Source organism: Misgurnus anguillicaudatus, chromosome 21, assembly GCF_027580225.2.
Source record: "Misgurnus anguillicaudatus chromosome 21, ASM2758022v2, whole genome shotgun sequence".
In the NCBI taxonomy this organism is placed as follows: Eukaryota; Metazoa; Chordata; class Actinopteri; order Cypriniformes; family Cobitidae; genus Misgurnus; species Misgurnus anguillicaudatus.
Window position 1 is genome coordinate 48,197,006 of NC_073357.2, and position 22,589 is coordinate 48,219,594.

General features: G+C 36.3%; 1 protein-coding gene across 1 annotated transcript in view; it reads right to left on the bottom strand.

The window, feature by feature from the left end:
• stim2b (stromal interaction molecule 2b) overlaps positions 1-22,589 on the bottom strand; it is a 46,583-nt gene that overhangs the window by 2,158 nt on the left and 21,836 nt on the right. Inside the window, exons 2-9 of the mRNA XM_055211225.2 lie at positions 15,831-15,961; positions 12,043-12,154; positions 8,963-9,074; positions 8,106-8,221; positions 5,897-6,074; positions 4,631-4,808; positions 3,706-3,867; positions 90-190 (exon numbers count right to left, since the gene is read on the bottom strand). Coding sequence (XP_055067200.2) covers positions 90-190; positions 3,706-3,867; positions 4,631-4,808; positions 5,897-6,074; positions 8,106-8,221; positions 8,963-9,074; positions 12,043-12,154; positions 15,831-15,961 — 1,090 coding nt within the window. The remainder of the gene's footprint in view (positions 1-89; positions 191-3,705; positions 3,868-4,630; positions 4,809-5,896; positions 6,075-8,105; positions 8,222-8,962; positions 9,075-12,042; positions 12,155-15,830; positions 15,962-22,589) is intronic.

Sequence of the window (22,589 nt, forward strand, 5' to 3'; positions counted from 1 at the left end):
GCAGGTAACCTTTAGCTTTGTGTTTTATTAAGGCTGTGCGTGTGGTCGGGTGGGTGGTTTGTGAGTGGGCATTTACTGTGTCTACTTACTTAGCCTCAAGTATTTTGTGGTCTACTTCATCGAGCGATGAGCTGTGTGCAACGTGGAGTGTACCGAACACGCTGTTTCTTTTCTTCTTGATCTTTTCCGCCTGAAAACCAGAGGATGTACAAACACGCATCAGTAATGAAACCTCGATTTGAACATTTTCTGAAGAATGTAAAGCTTATATCACATCAATGCAAGGGTGCTGTGGGTAGTTGCCAGGCCGATGCAGTTGCCAAAGTGTTGCTAGGTCAAAAGAGCCAACTCATGTACTGCAGTGTTACAGTCACAAAACTTGATGTACTGTAGATGTTGTTACTTTATGTTTTCAATGCCAAAATCTTTTCTCCAAATTTTAACTGCAAAAGCTAGATGCTCTCTCTCAAGGATGAAGGTGCGCTCTTCGTTGCCATGCAAAGCATGCATCTTACCAGCTTGCTTATATAAGTATTATATAAATCCCACTTTAAAAACACCCTCCTTGCCTGCTACCATATTTCATTTGGACATTAAAGGAACAGTAGGTAGGATTGTGGTCAAAACTGATATTGCAATCACACAACTGGTGGCCAATACACAAAATGACAACATAAACATCAGTTGAGGGCTGCAACTACACTTTTTAAATGACAATTTCCTGGCCAGACCACTGTTGTCAGTGATATAAGTATTTAAAATGAAAATGATTTCTTAATGTCTAGTGACATATCAGGGCCATTTTTATGATTAATTGATATAAATTTCTTACACACTGTTCCTTTAAAACCCACACCACAATCAATAATGACCAAACAATATTCAGCAATCCACTAGATTACAAAATTCTAAACATCCAAAACTAAATAATTAATATAATGTAAATAACAAATAATTCTGGGAGTTGTTTTGTTATTAAAAAATCCAAATGAATGGGTAAAGGGCACGTCAGCTTATCAATTTTAAAATCTGATATACCGCTGTATTTGGTGCCAAAACGCACAGAATTGAGCACAAATGGACAGCTGTAATTGAGGCTTTTGGCGATTATGTAATTGTAATCCTGATTAGTTTTTTGAATGATTGTGCATCCATATTTACTGTAGAGTTATTTTTTATACTATAGTTATGTTTATCATCCATAGTATAAATGGCGCTTAGGTGCAGTGTGTACATTTTAGCGGCATCTAGTGGTGAGGTTGCGAATTGCAACCAACGGCTTAGTTCACAGCTCACCCCTTGCTTTTGAAACACATAGAGAAGCTACAGTAGCTGCCACCGGACAAACATGTCATCGTCGAAGACAACTAAGTAAAAAAAATTGTCCGTTAAGGGCTTCTGTAGAAAAATGGTGGCACAAAATGGCGACTTCCATGTAAGGGGACCCTCTTTGTATGTAGATAAAAGGTCTCGTTCTAAGGTAATAAACACATAACGGTTCATTATTAAAGGTCTTTATACACCCCTGATAATTTAGTTTTGTATATTATTTAGCATTTTGTCAAGAGAACCTTCTAAAATTACACACTGCACCTTTAAGAGTCTGTAATATGCTGCTTTCTATACATGAGGTATAAAAGTATTAGTCGACACACCAAAGTGCCAAAAAAATGAATGCCGTTTTTTAATTAATACATTTTTATTTTTTGAAGCTTTGGTGTGCCGACTTATACTAGGTATGATGACAAAATTTTCGAAAACCCCAAAATTTCAAAATGTATCACATGATTAGACAGAGCAGACAAAGATTGACAAAGTTATGATATTTTTAATATTAGAAATCAGAGGAAAAAGTTATATATGGATGTCAATGGACGGTGTATGACCGCAAGTGCTGCTTATTCACATGTTTTTGCTTGGAACTTTCTCATTTCATCAGATATTTGCTTGAAATTTTAACAGATGGTAGAATTTTGTTAGTTCTTTCAAATAAAATCATATACATTTACTGTTTTAGTTGGAATGGGCCATTTAGTTGGAATTATTTTGTCATATTCAGATTAAGACCCATGGTTTTTAGAACGATGCCTGCAGTTCTGATGTTCTGACAGGACGTTCGCTAATCTACCACCACAAATGTGAATACCAAATTTCCGCGGTTAATTTAAATACCTTCTCCTCCATAGGTTTCGATGAAATTTCGTCAGTACCAAGATAAAAGATATATATTTTGTCACACGTACCTTTCATTAGTGCCCAGAGTTTAGTGTATTTAGTAAAAAAATACTACAACCATGCGGTGAGAAGTGGATATTGCATGACACGCATTTTAAAGGCACACGCAGGTTGAAACAGAAATTCAACGCGCGTGCCCATGATGCTACTTATACTTTTCTAAAAAAAAAAAAAATTTCCAGCACCCATGTGAGGTCGATGTGCGTGCTTTTGTTTTCTTTTTATACATGACTTATAAGCAATGGTTATAATGATGTTTAGGTTATCAAGCAGATGACATTGCATTGAAAAGCACCCGTTGTATGATCTATGCATTTGTGAAGAGCACATTTTCATCTCTTGCACTGCAGCGACTGTTAATTGCTTTTGCATAACTGCTTCATGGCTCGTTCCAGATGCAGATAAAAAAAGGCAAAACAAACTATGCAGTTAAAAAGTCATTTAACCACATCATTAGGAATCTAAATTAAAGGGGAAAAGTTTCAGCTTAATTTTGTTAGTTATCGTGAAAGATGTTTGTTTGGGGGATTTAAACTGTAATTTGGAACACTTTGCTTACAGACACGTGACAGACAAAGTACTTAATTCATCTAATTATGAGATTAGGAGCATCAAAGTTTATTAAAGGGACAATAAAACAATTGAAAATATGCTCATTTTCCAGCTCCCCTAGAGCTGAACATTTGATTTTTACAGTTTTGGAATCCATTCACACAATCTCCGGGTCCGGCGCTAGCACTTTTAGCATAGCTTAGCATAATCCATTGAATCTGATTAAACCATTAGCATCACGCCTAAAAAAATAACCAAAGAGTTTAGATATTTTTCCTATTTAAAACTTGACTCTTCTGTAGTTACATTGTGTCCTTAGATCGAAAGAAAATTAAAAGTTGCAATTTTCTATGGCTAGGAACTATACTCACATTCTGGTGTAATAATCAAAGACTTCATGGCTGCAGCAGGCGCAATAATATTACGCACTGCCCGAAAATAGTCCTCTGCTATTGAAAGTCTAAGGGGGACTATATTCGGCTGCTGGGTAGTATCATTGTGCCTCCTGCAGCCATGTTACAGCAGCAAAGTCCTGGATTATGCTTAAAGTGCTAGCGCTAGACCCGGAGATCAGCTGAATGGATTCCAAAACGGTAAGAATCAAATGTTTAATTAGAGGGGAGCTGGAAAATTAGCATATTTTCAAAAAAAGAAAGTGGAGTGTCCCTTTAAAGGTTATTTTTCACTAAATGTTCTTTACATTAAGTAAAAACAATGTATGTAAAAACTGTAAATCCAATAAAATGACTTTATCTGGATTTTGACAGGCAGAGTCACATTTTAAACTTAAGCAATCGAATACTACTTGGCCTGCAATTTCCAATGCAAAAAATCTCAAAGTCGTTATTCATGCCCTCTCCCTAAAATGGTAAAAAATGCATTTCCTGTCCTAACAGGAAGTGACAACAAATCTCTCACCTCATCCTTTGCGACTGCAAGCTGCAGTTCAGCATTTTGTTTTTTGATGTTGTAGTACTGCACTTCCACCTCATGTGTGAGCTGTAGCCACATCTGCAGGGCTTCAGGCACAGACCACTCAGAATGCATCTCTTTCTCTGCTCTCTTCAGTGCCATTCGGACCTGAAAATACCCAATAAACATACACACACAAATCACTAACACTGTATAGATGACAAACCACTTGAAAAGCAATAGTTCCATCTAGTGGTCTATGTACAGAATAAAAAAGAGTCATTATTTTAGTCATAAACTTGATATAGTCATAAATTCGATTTGCATATTTGCATAATAGCACTAATAAAGTTATAATCCTACAAACAATAATTTTTACAATAATTATTGCTAATATACACCTTATGAGAAATGAGATGTAAGTTTGCTCAATAGCACTATGAAATTAACATTCCAATTGAAATCCCATAGACGACTTGGTACTGCTAATATATACGTTTTATGAAAACAATGTATACAAACGTTTGTCAGACAGCCCTATGAATACAAAGGTCCAGTTGCAAACCTACAGTTTATTGTTAATTACATATCATATCATGAATATCATAAGCAGCTAAGTCTATACTGTCTATGCTATTATGTATTTACTGTAAAGATGCTTTGCAACAATGCAAAACTGTGAAAAGCGCTATAAAAATAACTTTGCATTGAAATTTGAATTGAAATATGATTACATAACTAGGGTACAAAATTATCTAATATCGGTCTATTATTGCGGTAACATTAAGAAAACCCCTAAACAAACTGTGTGGCTGGTTGTTTTACATGTCAATCAGAAAGCCACCTTCCTGTCTCATTCAAAATGAACTGCAACAGGCCTGAGAGTCAAAAGTCTGGCATGTGAGACCAACTGACATAAATTGGCTCCTACCTGCACAAGTTCCTCCTCTGCATATTTAAGTCTGCTGAGCTCACACTCAGCACCCTCTCGCAGCTCTTTCAGCCTGCTGGCTTCTTTTTTAGCACCGTTGATCTCATCACGCATCTTCTGCTCCAGGTTCTGCTTCTCCACCGCTACCGTCCGGTTCTCCTCCTGAGCCTTTTCCAACCTGATTAAATCACGTTGTAATATGTGAAACCTGATGTGTATCTTAACCAAAACCAACATTAAAGAAACCAATGCCATTTTCAACCTATTTAAAGGTGCACTGTGTAGATTTTAGCATGCATCTAGTGATGAAGTTGCGAATTGCAACCAACGGCTCAGTTCGCACCGACCCCTCCCTTTCGAAGCACATAGAGAAACTACGGTAGCCGCCACAGGATAAACAGGTCGTCGTCTAAGACAACATCATGACAAATCACACTCTGTAGAGCAGTTTATCCATTTAGGGCTACTGTAGAAACATGCCAGTGCAAAATGGCGGCTTCCATATAAGGGGCGTGTAGATCATAGACTGTAATAAAATGACGTCACCCATTGGTTTGTGAAGATCGAAGCCTGTCTGCTGTCGTCATCTTGGCCGTGCGTCATCACGCATATCACTCGCGGATATCCGAAAATGGGTAAAGCTGAGGTGGCTGGTTGCTGAAACCAGATCGACTCTAGTGACAGCAGTGGCTGTTTAACTGTCACTCAAGTGGCCACGCCCTTAATTATGCAGAACTTTAAAGCTTTATATAATTTAAACGGATGAGTTACAAAAAAATTCCCCCCCTCACAGTTGTCATGAAGGGCAAAATTAGCTATACATTTTGTACCAGGCTGTAAACACAATTTTTCCTGCTGTAAAGTTAGGCATTTTAACATGACGGTCTATGGGGATTGACTCCCTTTTGGAGCCAGCCTCTAGTGGCCAGTTGCAGTTTAAATCACTTCCGTATTACCTTCATCAGAGAGATCCGAAGGTTGCCCCTTTGTGTAGATAAAAATAGCTTATTCTAAGGTAATAAAAACATAACGGTTCATTATGTTAGGTCTTTGTTCACCACTGAAAGCATAGTTATGTATATAATATTGCATTTCTGTCAATAGATCCTCCTAAAATTTTCACATTGCACCTTTAATAGGATATTTACAAATATTCAGGATATTGCGGTCAGCTCTGAAAATAAGATTGTTATACAGAGGCAATAATGCAGAGTACTCTAATGTAATATAACTTATTCAGACATGCAAAGTCTTTTTCTCTCTCACCGGCTCTGTAGCTCTATGAGACTCTGTTCAGCATTCTGAAGACTATCGAGGTCTTTCATCATTTGAGAGATGTGAATTTTAGATGACTTGTTCTGAATGTATGCAAACCAGCAGCCCCCAACTCCAATGATGATTGAGATCATCAATATAAAGTCTTTAAGCCAGTTATGGTAAGGACCTAAAGGGAGGAAAAAGAAACCCAATCATCAGTTTCACAGTTTTATTTAATTTTTTTGCTAGGATGTTGCTTTTTTTAGCTCTGATGTTCTCATTTAAGTATCAAGTTAGTCTCATATGTGTCTCTTAAAACTGCGGATGAGAAATAAAAACAGAAACAAATGGGATAATACTTTAAGAGGTGGTTTCCCAGACAGGGATTAGACTAGTCCTAGACTGAAATATTTTTTAGAATTTTTTTTTTTAGAACTGTCCAAACTGAAAACAACTTGCCCTGACATATCTTAAAATACATTAGTGCCCTTTGTTTTGCCTCAAAATGCACACAAGTCATGTTTTTAGTAAGGCTTGTTTGTTAAAACGAGTTAAATATTCCTAAGTAAACTAAGGCCTAGTCCTGTCTTAAAATAATCCCTGTCCGGGAAACCACCCCTAAGAGTATGACGCTGTAAAAGTAATAAAGATTGTATAGGTAAATAATTAGAATTTGGGTAAATAAATTTAATAAGAAATTATTGAGTTTATAGTGAAATCTTCAATAATATTGACTTTTGATTGTGGACTTGGCAAATATGATCTTGATTTGTTTAATTGTTGAGATCTCTTATGAAACTCAACACTGGAAAATTATAATATCATGAAGTCTAAACAGCATATTTCAACTTATATAAGTTTACTCATTATAATAAATTTCAACATTTTGTTAGAAATTACAGCAACCCATCACTAGTCTGGAAATACTGGAGACTGAAAATAGTAAATTAGCAATTAAATAAAGAAACATTTTATTATACTTCAACATTTAAGCCAGCAAACACTTTTAACAGTGTAACTGTGGGTTCACATCAGACGCGAGTTCAACGATTTGCGTGAGTAAATTACATACAAAGTCAATGCAAAGACACGATCACACGTTATTCGCCTCAAACCCGTCTTCACCCAAGTTGAAAAGATTCAACTCGAGCAAAAAATTCGCATGACACGAAGTTAAATCCCGCGAGTAATCTAGAGCGAGTAAAGCGATACCCCGCACTTGGTGTGTACATAGCATAATGGGGCATACACCCCAAACACCTAACAGTGTTACTGTGGGTTCACAACAGACGCGAGTTCAACAATTTGCGCGAGTAAATTACATACAAAGTCAATGCAAAGAGGCGATCAGATGCGAATGACGCGATATGGGCAGCGCGTTTGCCGCGAAAACACACGCTATTTGCCTCAAACGCATCTTCGCCCAAGTTGAAAATATTCAACTCAAGCGAAAAATTCGCATGACACGAAGTTAAATCCCGCGAGTAATCTAGAGCGAGTAAAGCGATACCCAGCGTTTGGTGTGTACGTAGCATAACAGAACGTGTGAAATTTCTGTGGAGAAATATCTGAGGCATAGGAGACTAAAGCAAAAGTTTTAACTTGTTTTCCATACACAATATAGGACAGGGTTTCTCAAACTGGGTTTGCACGGGTTTGAGAGTTAAAAATAAATTACAATTAAATCATTAAATGTAAATAAAATATTTACTAAAAATTTATATATTTTATTTGTTCAATCTGCATGTCATGTGACCATTACACAACACTACAATATAACAGAAAACTAAGAACTCGCGAAAATAGACAGATACGTTTTATGAACTACAGGCAAATCTTCGGCATCTTCGAGCATTGACTGAGACATAGCTCACTCCTTCAGACATGGATAAAGGTCCAATAACAGGCAATAATAACAATAATTATGTGATACTGATCAAACAGATGAAAAATAAATGTTTTTGAAGTTTTAAATTATTAATTTTTTTCCCTTAAAATATCAGGGGGTACTTCAAGTTAATAATTTAGGTCAAGGGGATTTGGCTGACAAAAAAAGTTTAAAAACCATCTGATTTTAGTTAAAAAAAATTGTGAACTTTTAGTTTATATTAAACAAGCATGGATTACAAATAAATGAATAAATAAATGAATAGTTTAGTGGTTATTTTAAACATATAATATGATGTTGTGTACAAACAGATAATGTGATGGCACTTACGTAGTGGAGGTCCAAACAGCACAGCGTCCAATGCTTTTAAATTTAATTTCTGTTTATGTCGTTGGTCTAATATCTTTAGCTGCATTGACATAAACGACGGTTCATTGGCCGCTATTCTGTAACAAAAAGCATAAACACAGCAGGTCAGAGGGAATGTGAGTCACGGTCATAAAAGTTTCTGGTGACATTTGCTTAAAAGGATAGTTGGAGATTTCTCAAACAAAGATTACTTGGAAATGTCCGGGTCAAGTGCAGATAAACAGGAGACGGTCCTCCAACACATCTCTCACGGATAAAATGTCTAAGAGAGTCTCATATATCAAATCCCTAACAAACTTAAACATTATACTCTTTAATTGTGTCCTAAACCTGTATGGGTGGGGACAGCATGCGTGTGTCTGTGTGTGTGACTGGCAAGTTCAAGCTCAGAGGACTAATTTTGACTGAAAAATCACATGTGCTGCCACACACATACTGCGCATAGCTGCAGGTGAAAGGTGATCTGGTGCTGTGACATCATTTCATGAGTCATGAAGAACCGGCAGTGAGGGGAAACTCAACACTTTCTAAACCCCCTCACTCGTCTCCACACATGCACTAACACTTTACCACCACTAGGTGGAAGCACTGCTGAATTAATGCTTTCTGCATGTATTTTCTTTAATGAATTTAGTTCATATATGCTTGCTTTATGAATGAGTTAAAGATGTCAAATAAATATTGCACTGTGATGTCATTTCTAACCAGTAAAAGTTATGGTGGGCTGCCCTATTTCTTTATCCAACTACAGTCTCAACTAGTTTCATATTACTGCTGTTAGGTTCTGTTTCACACAAGAAGTGTGGGTGTGAGTTTACCGAGGTAGCGTGTTGCCGTTTACTTTAAAGTCTCTGAAGTTTTTTTCATATTGAGGAAGCTCCACTGACTCCTTCAGCCACTGGACTGCGTCCTCCATTGTCCAGTTATGCACTGAGAGTGAGAAAGAGAGAGAAAGAGAGAGAGAAACAGAGAGAGAGAAAAAGAGTGAGAGAGAGACAGAGAGAGAGAGAAATGTGCTGAAAAACACTGAACATGTGCAAAAATGCTATATGTTTCAACTGAAGCACACAATATTCTTTTAAAACATTTAATATATTTCAAATACACTGAAATATTCTCAAATCATGCTTGACTGCTTGAGTACATAATATTAAGCTGAAATTCTGAAACATAGTCATTTGTCATGTTGATGATGTAATGCATCAAGACAATGCAAACATTCATATATAAAAATGTTAAAGCTTACATAACACACGCTGTTTCTGCTTATGCCATGTTAATATTGAGTACCTGTAGAGTAGTATTACAGTATAGCCTTCATATATATTTATATATTTGCAGTGTTGGGGAAAGTTACTTTTAAAAGTAATGCATTACAATATTAAGTTACTCCCAAAAAAAGTAACTAATTGCGTTACTTAGTTTCTTTTCATGAAAAGTAATGCTTACGTTACTTTTTAGTTACTTTTGCGTTACTTTTCCTTGGCTGAGGCTTGATCGTTTTCAGGCCTTGCATGTGTTTTTATGACTGAAAAGTTCTGCATTCAGAAATTGCATATTTCATCACAAAAAATGTCGAGCTCTGGCCTGCCATCTCAGTTTCTGACTCAAACTTTTTCCACACATGTGTGTATGCATAGAGTGCACAATGCGACTCTGTTTAGTTTAATTCAGTACATAATTTTTTATCAAATTAATTAAACTAAAAAATTAACTTGCATTACTTTTTTAAAAAGTAATTCTAATATTAATGTGTACATTTTAAAAGTAATGTGTTACTTTACTCGTTACTTCAGAAAAGTAATATTATTACGTAATGCGCGTTACTTGTAATGCGTTACCCCCAACACTGTATATTTGTATATTTATGCATTTGGCAGACACTTTTATCCAAAGCAACTTACAGTGCATTACAAGCTATACATTTTTATCAGTACTTGTATTCCCTTGGTTGGAACCCATGACCTTTTGCGCTGCAAACGCAATGCTCTACAACTGAACTACACAGGAACTCTTTTGGATATATCCAAAAAGTCTTTAGTTTTATCATATTTATAAAGACAGATCAACTGTACCGATGCTTTCTGACTAAGCCTGAGCGCCTTGAGGCGTACAGCGGCTGAACAAGTTTAAATTTCCTCACAAACAAAAACACACTTCTTTGGTGATGTTGATTTTGTGTCAGCTCTTGGTTGGTGTGTGTGACCTACTCCCGGTTATAGTGCCCATATAAGGACTTCCACGATACTTTTTGCACTGAAATTGCTCATAAAAGAAGTAAAGTATGAATCTTTAATGTTTTACAAAACTTTCTGTAACTTTCGGCACAGAAATACTCCATCAACTGCTTTTTTGACACTTTGCCTATGTAAAGCATGAGAAAATTCAACTCTTAAAGGGGCCATGGCATGAAAATCTGACTTTTTCCATGTTTAAGTGCTATGATTGGATCCCCAGTGCTTTTATCATCCTAGAAAATGTGAAAAAGATCAACCCAGTAACTTAGTTTTGATGAACCATTCTCTACAAGCACATGAAAAAAATAGGTAGTTGAAATTTGGCTCTCCTTATGATGTCAAAAGGAGCTCTTCTTATAATAATACAGCCCCTTAATCTGCACTATCCAATCACAGCACTGCCATTTAGTGAAGAGAAAAAGAGAGAGAAAATAATTCACAGCACAATTGAGTTTCAATTGCAACTAGAGCTGTAATCGGGCCTTAAAAGTTAGGCCCGAAATGATCGATTAATGGGATTCTCAACATTAGTCTATATCCTCTGTCTAAATTATGTATTTAAGACTCAATTAATATTTAGTTATACATTGAAAAACCTTTACTCACCAAGATTAGGCTACATGTTTTTGTTGAGGAAAATTATTAAATCCACTGTAAATGGCTGCAGAGCGATCCGAGCGCAAGCCCGTGCCCGGCCCGAACCCGTCGGGTCCCGATGGGTCCCGTCGGGTTCGGGCAAAGATCTTCAGCTCTAACTGCAACAAACCACCATCATTGTGATCAGTGTTTGCACTTCATCCGCTCATTTGCATTTAAAAGGACACACCCAAAACAGCACATTTTTGCACACACCTACAAAGTGGCAATTTTAACATGTTATAATAAATTATCTATATGGTATTTTGAGCTAAAAACTTCACATATGTGCTCTGGGGACACCAAAGATTTATTTGACATCTTAAAAAAGTCTTGTGCCATGGCCCCTTTAATAAGTCAGAATACATGAAATAGCTTTAAATATATTTTTTCACAAGTGGTCTTAGACTTTTGGACCCCACTGTTTAATTCCCCAATCTCAAACAAAATACACACCCAAACATATCTATACCAAGTGTAGAGGTGTTGAAAAGATGGCTACACGAGGTGGAGATAAAATTAATTATTTAGTTACAGACTATAAATATGAAAACACACTGAAACTCAGTATCTTTTGGCTCAGTTATCATATTTCTTTTTCAAACTGAACAACAGAGCAGACACACATCCTGTAAAATCTACACAATAGGGAACCCGTCTAATGCTGTCTCAGATTACCCACCAGGGACTGATGCTGTGAGATGCCATCACTCCATATTAGATGCACACAATGGTCAACAAAGAGTGTTTTGTACTGAACTGCACACGTAATCAGACTACAGTGAAAGTACTATTCACACATCTTATGATTTAACCCACTGTTTAGTCAAATTAGATAGTAGGCAACCAGAGGATAAATCCCTTAAACAAGAGCATAATGGGGGAAGCGTTTGGGAATTGAACCTGAATTGTGACCTTCGGGTTGCTAACGCAATGCTCTACAATGTGATCTGCCAATGCAGATCTTTAACCACTACACTAGACATAACATATCCTTCACCAGTTGTTAGTTAGTTAGTCATTACCTTCAGATATTTTCCAGCTCCTCCACAGCTCTTCCACCGTGATGTGCTGGTCCTCTCGATGAAGATTGCTGTGTTTATTGGTCTGTTGCTGCTTCATATCCTCTCTAATAAACTGAAGGAACAACAATACATTAAAGGCCATACCACATTAAATTAGTTTACACCTTACAATACCTTATCATCCCCAAGAGCTGATTAGGTTACATTTGACGTCAAGAAATACACAGTATCATCACTCTCAAATAGTCTCAGAAATCCCCTTGAAATACAATGCAGATATTTTTGAAGACAAAAAGCGGAAGAGGAACCTCTTAACACTATCGGATCTGTTGTATTACACAAGGATTTCGTTGGAAATGAGAAGAAAACACAAACTAATGTGATTGATCGATGAGCCTACATCATTGTCAGTACTGCGATGCAACATTTCAAAAGCTAACCAGCGAAGTCCACAACAAAAGCAGAGTTTTATTGCACAATAAAGCTTTACAAATATATCAGATCAGGAATTTATTTCTTTGTAGGTGTTCGTATTTGTATGCTGTACTTGCATTTTGATGCTTTTAAGGTGCTACTGAAAGCTTTTTAAAGGGGACATATCATGAAAATCTGACTTTTTCAATGTTTAAGTGCTATTAATTGGGTCCCCAGTGCTTCTATTAACCTAGAAAATGTGATAAAGATCAACCCAGTAACTTAGTTTTGATAAACCATTCTCTGCAAGCATGTGAAAAAATAGGTCACTGAAATTTGACTCCCCTTGTGATGTCACAAGGGGATAATACTGCCCCTTAATCTGCACTATCCAACCACGGCACTGCCATTTAGTGCAGAGATCAGCTCATATGCATTTAAAAGGAGACAGACAAAAATGGCACATTTCTGCTCACACCTGCAAAGTGGCAATTTTAACGTTATAATAAATTATCTATATGATATTTTGAGCTAAAACTTCACATTCGTACTCTGGAGACACCAACAATTTATTTTACATCTTACAAAAACCTTAAAAAGAACCTTTTGGAAGGTAAAGGTTAATTTTGAAACAATATAACCAAAAATGTTTATTTTATGGTATTAGCATCTTTATTTTAAAGAGTGCACTATCAACTCCATCTAAAACATTTAAATCCATTATGCAGATTTTCCCCCAAAAATAATCACAGAAAATGAGGACAAGGTCCACAGATTACATCCGGGCCTGGTCATAGCTGACTAAAAGTCGTGTAGGCTTACTTAGCAACTTACAGACACACACACTCAGGAATTTGCTGTGCCCTGAAAGAAGACACCAACTTTCAGTAGCTTTAAGGAGGAGAAATTCTCAGGCCTCCTCTCTGAACACTTCATAAGCCCATGGAGCACCTGCCATGACCAGAAACAATCCAAAACATACGTCACGGCCCCACTAACAACACACATTATACACAAAATATACCAGCCTCTAAACAAACAAACAAACTCTTTAAATCTTGCATGTCTTTTTAAAGAATTTGAGTCACTACGCCACCATATTTGCAACGCCTCCAGTGATTGCTGAAGCAGGTATAAGGGACCTACTGTATTTTAATGATCTATGCGGAATGTCTAAAGGGCACGATGCACAGTCTAAACGGGCATGTCCGAATCCACTTTTGCTAATTTAACGATGAGAAAAATGGTTTGTGCGCCTAGCCCACAGTCTAAAAGGATTGTTCTTATTCTCGTAATGAGTAATGGGTGTGCTTTGTGCGTAACCTGCAATAAACCAATGAGAGTCTTTAAAAGCCAGTTGCACACGCGCCATGCCAATTCCCTATTTAGATGGTGGAATTTGTAAACTGAAAAACTAAGCCACTTTAAGATTGGTGTTAAAAAATTTTGTTGTTTTAATATGTATTGAAATAGTAATTTTTTTGCATTAAAACCTTTAAAAGTCATTTTCTTTCAGTCATGTAAGATTGACAGGCTTTTAATTGCTGTAAATGGAAGGATAGCTACATGATCAGTGTAAACTCAAAAAATAATATATGTAAGAAAAGGTTTGTACTATAAAAATACTTTTTCGAGTCTGTCCACCCTGCCTGCCATAGAGTGCAAAAGATACATTAACACATTTAATTTGGTCAATGTAAAAACATGTCCCTTTAATTCTCCCAGCGTCAAATTTGTGTAGCTAGTTAGTTGTATGGCTGGATGGAAAAGTGGACTCAGTACTCTAAATATAAAGACATAATATATAAATACGAAGTAACTTTCAAATACAAAGTAAAATCATTCACTGGCTTCCCTGTTGACTCGATGAGGTACGAGTAAATGTCCGGGTAAGACACCTCTGGCCAATGGGGAGCATTGTTACACAAATTTGACGCTGTGAGAATGAAAGAGACATGTTTTTATATTGACGAAATTAAATGTGTTAATGTATCTTTCGCACTCTATGGCAGGCAGGGTGGACAGATAATTACTCAACGTGTTTAATCTGAGTGATTTCTTAAGTTATTTACGCCTGCCGGGTGTGTACGAACGTTGCTTTGTTCCGCTATTTTGTATGGAAGTCAATGCGAGGTCTAGTTTGTTTTCCCCCAAAAGTGGACGTGAACCTCAGAGATATTCTATGACGTTGCGCCGGTTGTGCGTATGGGTAGTCTATATTTAGGTTACCTTAAAATAGCAACATGCCAACAATGCACCTGAACACACCTCGTTTTCACTCCAGAACGCCCATGGGGGCATAATTGGGTGCAAATGCATTTGCTATTTAAACAACGTGGTGCTAAACATGAAAATGATCATTGCGCCGGGTTGAAACTAGCAAAAGACACTTGCGGAGCGCATTGCACTGGGTGTATGATAGGGCCCTAAGTATCTTTGGTGTAACACAAAGAAACAGTTTGCTTGTTTCTAGACAATTGCAATAAATGCTGACGTATGCAAAAGTAATATAAATGTATAAAAAAATGAAGAGAACAAGATTTTATCCATTGAATATCTTGACATCTGCTATAGCTTAAATGGTATGATCATGAGAGATGTAGTGATGTCCTATTCAAATCACTCCAGTTTAATTCAATAGTGACTACAGTAGTAAAAGGTTCTCCTTATATGTTAGGGTTGAAAATAACATCAAATTAAAAATAAAAAAGATTTCTGGTTTACATATCTGTGCAAAAAGGGAGGAAATGGACTACAACCGCAATGTGCATTGTGGGATTGACACCTCTAGGTAAAAAAAGTCACACAGGATGAAGTATCTGTGTGAGAATGAATGGGGTGAGAACAGTTCAGACCTACTACACATAAACTCACGTGCATCTTGTAACTGTACAATTAGCTTTTAACTTTTTTAAAAATGCCAGAAAATCACTTATATAGCTGAAGATGAAATTGAATTGGCACAGAATGCATTGCATGTCAAGAACACATTTGGCAAGATAAGAAATACACCCCTGTTAAGCTATGCATACACCTTAGCAAACAAGTGATGGACACATTCTAATGTGTTGATATTTCATCACACATTGTATGCAGTAACACACACACAAACACATGTTAATGTAATTCCCCTATGGGAGAAGTACTTATGTGTTCTCTCAGTCTCATCTGGCAGGCAAAACAAATGTCAACTTTGCCCTTTAAGGCCCCTAGTAGGTTTAAGTTTTACTGACCTGTTTTACTGACACCCCACCACAACCACCACCAAAACCGACCTCATCACAGAATTCATGCAAACACAGTATACTACAAACATGCCATCATACTCCAATGTATGTATTATTGCATTAAAGGCAAAAATGACATCTGCTCACCTCCACACTTTCATTAACTTCTATGCCTCCATCATTGTCATCATCTAGCTGCTTGTGAATGTGCCGCAGAGCCTCTAAACTGAAGCGGTCGGCTTCGGTCATACATGGAGGGATAACCGTCAAACATGGGTCTGCAGAGAAAGAAAGAAAAAAAATAGCCCTATTACCGCTGATCACAATTCAGTAAAGCATTTACCTTTTCATTGCATGTTTATACTAACAATTTAGGATTTGAATAATCAGGCATTGAATGAAGAGTCAATAAGAGTGCCTCAAATTGTTTAATATGCATTGTAGTGATGCACCGATGTATCGGCCGCCGATATTTACCGGCCGATTTTTGATGAATTTGAAACCATCGGCATGTCGGCAATAGCACGAGAAATGCCGATACCGATTGTTTATTAATTAACCGCATAAAGGCAATGAGTTGCATGTCTTTTGTTCAATTTAAATTATTTAATGTGCACTATACTTAAGCACCGACAGAAAACCTTTGTTGAGCTGGCTCAAATGTATTGGACTATAAAAGAAACAGACTGCACTTTAGTGGGGGAAAAGAAGTCCAACTTTTTTTGAAGTAGCAATATTTATACTCTGTTTAAGGCAATAGCACTGGCATTATTTATGTTTATTAAAGAAATCCATTATATGTAAAAAATGAGTTAATGTTGTTAATAAAATAAATGCTGAATAGCAAAAACCACCTTTGAAGGTTGTCATGCTGTCTTATTATATTTAGTTTAGCTTAATTTGTGCCTTTCTTATTATGTTGGTCAGTTGAATGTTAATTAGATCCAATCCCTGTTCAGTAAAAATAATTTGATCCAGAAATAAACTAGCTAATAGACCAACTGTATAGTATTGTATACAAGTGTTTAATATCGGCATCGGCCAGCAAAAGTTGTCTGTTTAAATTGGTATCGGCCCAAAAAAATCCTATCGGTGCATCCCTAATGCATTGTGTTGTTTAAAAGTCAGCGTCTGCAGTAAAAGTCTGAGATTCATGATCTGATTAAAACTTAGAAAAATAAGAAAAAAAAGGCAAACTCAAAAAAATATATAATATATGCTGGGGGTTTTTATTTTGTGGTTGGGCAAGCTATGGACAAATATGACCATTATCCTATGTTGGGGTTGTTTTAACCCAAAAATGTTTTCCCCCAGCCTTCCTTTGCACCCCCCCCCAAAAAAAAATTGTATTTGAATTAAACAAAACAAAACATATTAAATGATACAATGTAATTCTGTTGGTTAGTATCTCTATTTTTTTCTGAGGTTTAATTACACAGAATTTATGATAAATTAATGTAATTTATAAACATGTCATTAAGGTGGGCCGCCATTTATAGTTTTAATCAAATGTCTCAAAGCAAATATCTGTCATTGACCATGTTAACTGCTCTGTAACAAAGCCCGGATAGTATGGTGGTCTTTATTTTGCATTTTAAATGGTACAGTTTTAGCAAAAATATGTGATTTCGGAAATATTCAAAGGCTTTGAGCAACCTCTAGATATTGTAGGAACAATTCAAAATTTTGCACAGTGTGTTTTTATTGATATCCTATCACATTTAGGGGGTAAGAGTTGAACTAAATTATAAGGACCACCCTATCGGATAGCCATTTTTAAAACACACATAAGAATAGTGATCACTATGTTTTACACAAACTAAATTGTTAAAGCACAAAGTAAATATAATTTTACTTTTTACTTCATATTTTCACTTAAAAAGTTCTGCAGAAAATCATATTCATCAATACAACTATACTAATTTCTACAAATGCAAAATATAAGGATTTCTACAAATGCACTTGTAAATGACATTGTCAGGTGTTACATTAAATTACCATTCTATTGTAAGTCAAAGTCTCTGCGTGTGTGCATGTGTTTGTCTGAGTATTTGCTGGGAGTCTGTTTACAGCTGTGTGTGCTTTGACTGGTCTTGACACACTTATTAAATTGCAGTCTGTTGATATGGCAAGTGGTGCTAGTATTCGGTTGGATCGGATCCTTTCTCTTATTAAAGAAGAGAAGCGTGAGGATAGAATCCATCCACTCTCAACAAAACTATTATTGGACAAGAAATCTGATTGGACGATCACTGAGGGGTCAAAGAAGAATGTACCGGAGACTGACACACATTACAAGTGAAAACAGAAAAGGTACAAATCATGACGAGGGCGTAAAAACAACCCGAAAACACTGCTAAACAAATGTAAACAAAAGAAGGTATTCTCTTGGTATTTGCATTATGCCTCGCATGTGTTCCCCGTCAGATTATGTAATAATATTTGTGTACCAGATGTCCCTACCCACACTCATTTGCATTTTTTGCATAGAACTTGCTTGTGCTGATAGGTCACGTCCAACACAATCTCGTGTCAATACGTACTAATTTAACAAAGTGTTTCATTTGTACGCTTTCAGCAGGTCTGCTTTCGACCCTGTGACTTTGGGATTAAGGATTGGAGTTTTATTTATGTTGTTTTAAAGATAATCATACATTTTTGTAGGATTCACATTATCATATTTCATGCAAAATCAACAGGTGGTTTTCCTGTGAGATCAGGTCGGTCATGTCTCAAGAAATCAGTGACATGTAGATGTAACAATTATAAATATACACAAAAATCTAAACCCACAATGGAAACATGGGGTGTTTTCCTTTAAAATCTAAACTAAATGTTTATACAATACTTTGTAAAAATGTACAAAAACAAATTTACGCTCTGTAAAACAAAATAAGAACATCTTTACAATATGTTCAGATCTAATCAAATGTAAACAAATTTGTGACACCGACCGTGCAAACTCCTTTGTACAAAAGGTCAGAATTCTTTGCCTGAATAAACTTTTCTTTTAGATTGTTGATTACCTATTTACAAAACTTTAAATAAAATTAGAAATCATCAATGCTAAAAAAAGGCCTTTGTGAGGCATTAGGATCGCTTTGTTGTATCAGTAATATAAATAGAAACCGAGGCTTTCAACAGCGTGTTTACATTAAAATGCAGGACGTCACGTCAAGTTAATGTACTTGAAACCTCAAAGAGTACAGCATGTGGCAGGAAGTTACACAAGCAGAGGAAGAATAAATAAAATCATGTAACAAAAATAGTGTGAGACCAAATGAGGGGGTGTAAAATTAGGACAAGCAATGCTAAAAATAGATTTTCATTTCCTGTTGTCAGGAAGTGGTTTATCTAAATGACAAAGAACAGTACAGGTCTCCATGAGTAATACGCGCATATACACAAATATTACAGAATGACAGAAGCTGAAGGTGTAAGATACAGATGAGGGCATAAGATACAGATAAAAGCTTAACCGCCACTAGCAGACACTTTCCACTTTCCTTTTTTTAAAAAGGAAAGAGGAACTAGTCATCAAGTAAAGTTTGTCAGATGTTTTTGAGCGTTTAACTATGAGTACCTAAACACATATTACTCTCTGATAGTACACTTTATTATAACAATGTTGAGTTGACAGAATTGTTTAATTATAAAAGTTTCAATCTTGTCAAAAAAAACACAATGTTAGAAATACAAAAAATTTTAATACTCAAAAGACACAAGCAATCCAAGTTTATGGTTTACTCGGCAAACATTATTACGTATGTATATCTGTATGTCTGACTCAGGATACAGTAGTATTATTCTTAGTGTACAGTTACTAAAAACTGTAATACATATCAATCAATCCCTTTATGATCAAAGCAGAAACATACAACACTGACATCCATTTTGCTGAAGTTGTGCAGTCCCTTTTTATTGAGCTGGTAATTACAGTATTCGATGAGAAATGGCTTGTAATTGAGGTGTTAAGTAAATGCACTGTGAGAGATATGATATGTGCCCGGAACGCTCTGGTTCCAGATTAATGCCTCGTTCACACAAAAGCAGACAGTACTAAAACACGCTCAATGCACACAGCGTCACTTCCGTCATCTTCTGAAGGAAGTGTACAGCGATAAAAACAAACTTTCTGTAAGCCTCTTCATTCAAAAGCAGAGAAATAAAGTGAAAGCTGTATCATATAGGGCTTAGAGTAGAGAGAGAGAGAGAGAGAGAGAGAGAGAGAGAGAGAGAGAGAGAGAGCACAGTAAAATTCGGATATAGATATTTTTCTGTAAAAAAATATAAGAGAAATGGTTGGTTTGTGCAGCTGAAGGCTCTGCAGTGATTTTACTGAAAGAGCACCAGCTGTGGATTTGGGATCTCCAGGTTTTAAATCTCTATTGCTGAGTCATACTTCCAAAATGTCAGCATGTTGAGAAATGTACAGTAGCTTCCCACACAATTTTACAATAGAATAGAATAAAATAGAGAGAGAAAATAGAATCATTTTCAGCAAAGAAAAATCGTATTCTATTTTGTTGTTGCAATTTTATTATTTTGATTGTAAAAATATATATAATCAAGCAGATAAACGCACTTAAATGGGTTGTTCACACAAAATTTTCTCATTCTCATGTTGTTCTAAACCTGATTGAATTAAAAAAGATATTTTGATAAATTAATCTTCCATAGTAGGAAAAACAAATACAATTGAAGTCAATGGCTACAATCAGCTGTGTGCTTACCATCATGTATCAAAATATCTTCTTTTGTGTTCATCAAAATTAAAGGTAGGGTATCACATTTTGAAAAATGCCAACGGTAGCTGACTAGCAATGAAATTACGATCCCACCCTCCATTCAAAAATGCCTCTTTCAAAACACATGAACACGCACAGTTCAGACAGTCACATCTCATGTCTCATTCACCAGTGAGAAAACTTTGCAGTACAAAGTGAATAACATTACCAAAATAACCAACATAAACAACTGGTTTACATCAGAATTAGTTAAAGCACACTTCTGGTTGTGTAGACGTAGTAACTATATCGTTATGCTAATCCATAAACGAGCAAAAATTTCATAAGCAACACAATGTTTCATCAAAGTAGAATATCTGAATCCATCTCAATACAAACATACCGCGTACCTTCCGTACCAAAATAAACAGAGCAACGACCCTTTCAGACCCTTTGCCTCCTGCAGCTGTTTGCATCTCGTGGTAAAGCAGTAAAGTTACCGATGTTAATTTGGGTTTTTGCTCTTTGCTGATCCAGGCAGTTTTTGCTGTTGTTGTTATAAAAGATGTTTTTGATTTTGTGGCTCCTGTGCAGGTTGTCAATTCATCAGAAAAGTTTGCCATTCCCACTCTGTTTACAGACGGGAGATGAGGGCAGGTGAACGCACCGATGACGTATGGTGTCTGTGTGAACAAGCTGCACGGTGGCATTCAAATTACGCTTACGGATGAGGGACAAAAAGGCAACATCCGTTCGGACCGAGATCTATGATTGGCTGAAAATGTTTTGGTCCTACGCCTTTCACAGATGACATAAAATTCTACAAATACATATAAACAACTTAACATAGTGATTGCTATCAGGATGTCAGGAGATTTTTAACCAGCATAAATAAAAATGTTTCTGGATCAAATGAGATACCCTGCCTTTAAAGGTTTAGAACAGAAATGGGCATCGAGGGCCACAGTTCTGCAGAGTTTAGCTTCAACCTTAATCGAACACACCTGAATGTCATTTCCAAACCGTCCTGAAGACTTCAATTAGATTTTTCAGCTGTGTTTGATTAGGGTTGGACCTAAACTCTGCAGGGCTGTGACCCTCAGGACCAGGAGTTGCCCACCCCTGGTTTAGAACAACATGAGGGTGAACTATCCCTTTAGACCTCAATATGATAACTAAACACAATCAATCAATAAATCAATCCATCAAGTGGAAATGTATTTAAATACACTTAAAGAGCACCTATTTTCCGATTCACGTTTTTAAATTGTGTAAGTGTGTATTTGTACATGTTAACGATATGCAAAAGGTACAAACCCCAAAGTAAACGATGATGCGAGTTATCGTCTCCAACGTAAATTTATTTTCTTGGACTACAACAAATACACGGATTGTAGGCAACAGTTTACTTCCTGGGATTGGTGATGTAGACAAGAGCGACATTATCATAATTCCTCCCATTTGGACTTACAGCCTGTAAAAGTTAACTCCTGTTAGCATTGCACTGTGAGCGAATCTTTCAAACATGGTAAGGAGCGTCACATTTCCGGCTGACATCAGAGGTATTCTAGCCAAACCCTACGTACAGATTAGCTGGCCAATCAAGGACACAGCGCTTTTCAAATCTGTGCGTTTTAGGAAGAGAGTGAAATCTGGAGCTACAAAATGTACGGTATGTAAAAAAAAAAGTGTTTTTTAACCATAAACCACCCAAACACATTGTAATATACCAAATACACAAAATAATGTTCTTTTAGCAATGAAATAGGTGCTCTTTAAATGTATTTATGTGAAGCAGTTAATGAACTATTACTGAAACAGCACAGGACGTAACAAACGGCAAAAACTAAATATGTTTTTATTAAGCATTAAGTACTGCAAAATTGTCTTCTCCCACTACTAAACATTCAGCATGTGGAAAGACACTAAAAACCTCATGCTTTTAAATTAAGGGATACTTCCATATACTTTTTTAAATATCTGACGCATGTTTTTACCCACCTCTTAAAGTTGTAGCTTGTGAACAGACAATATGTTTATACCTTTTCAAACAGTACACTTTTGAACCTAAAAGGTGCATATTGGTACATCAAAAGGTACACATTGGTACTTTAAAAGTACATAGGTGCATATCTGTACCAAAATAGGACCTTTTTAAAATGTACTGTCCTAGTGATTT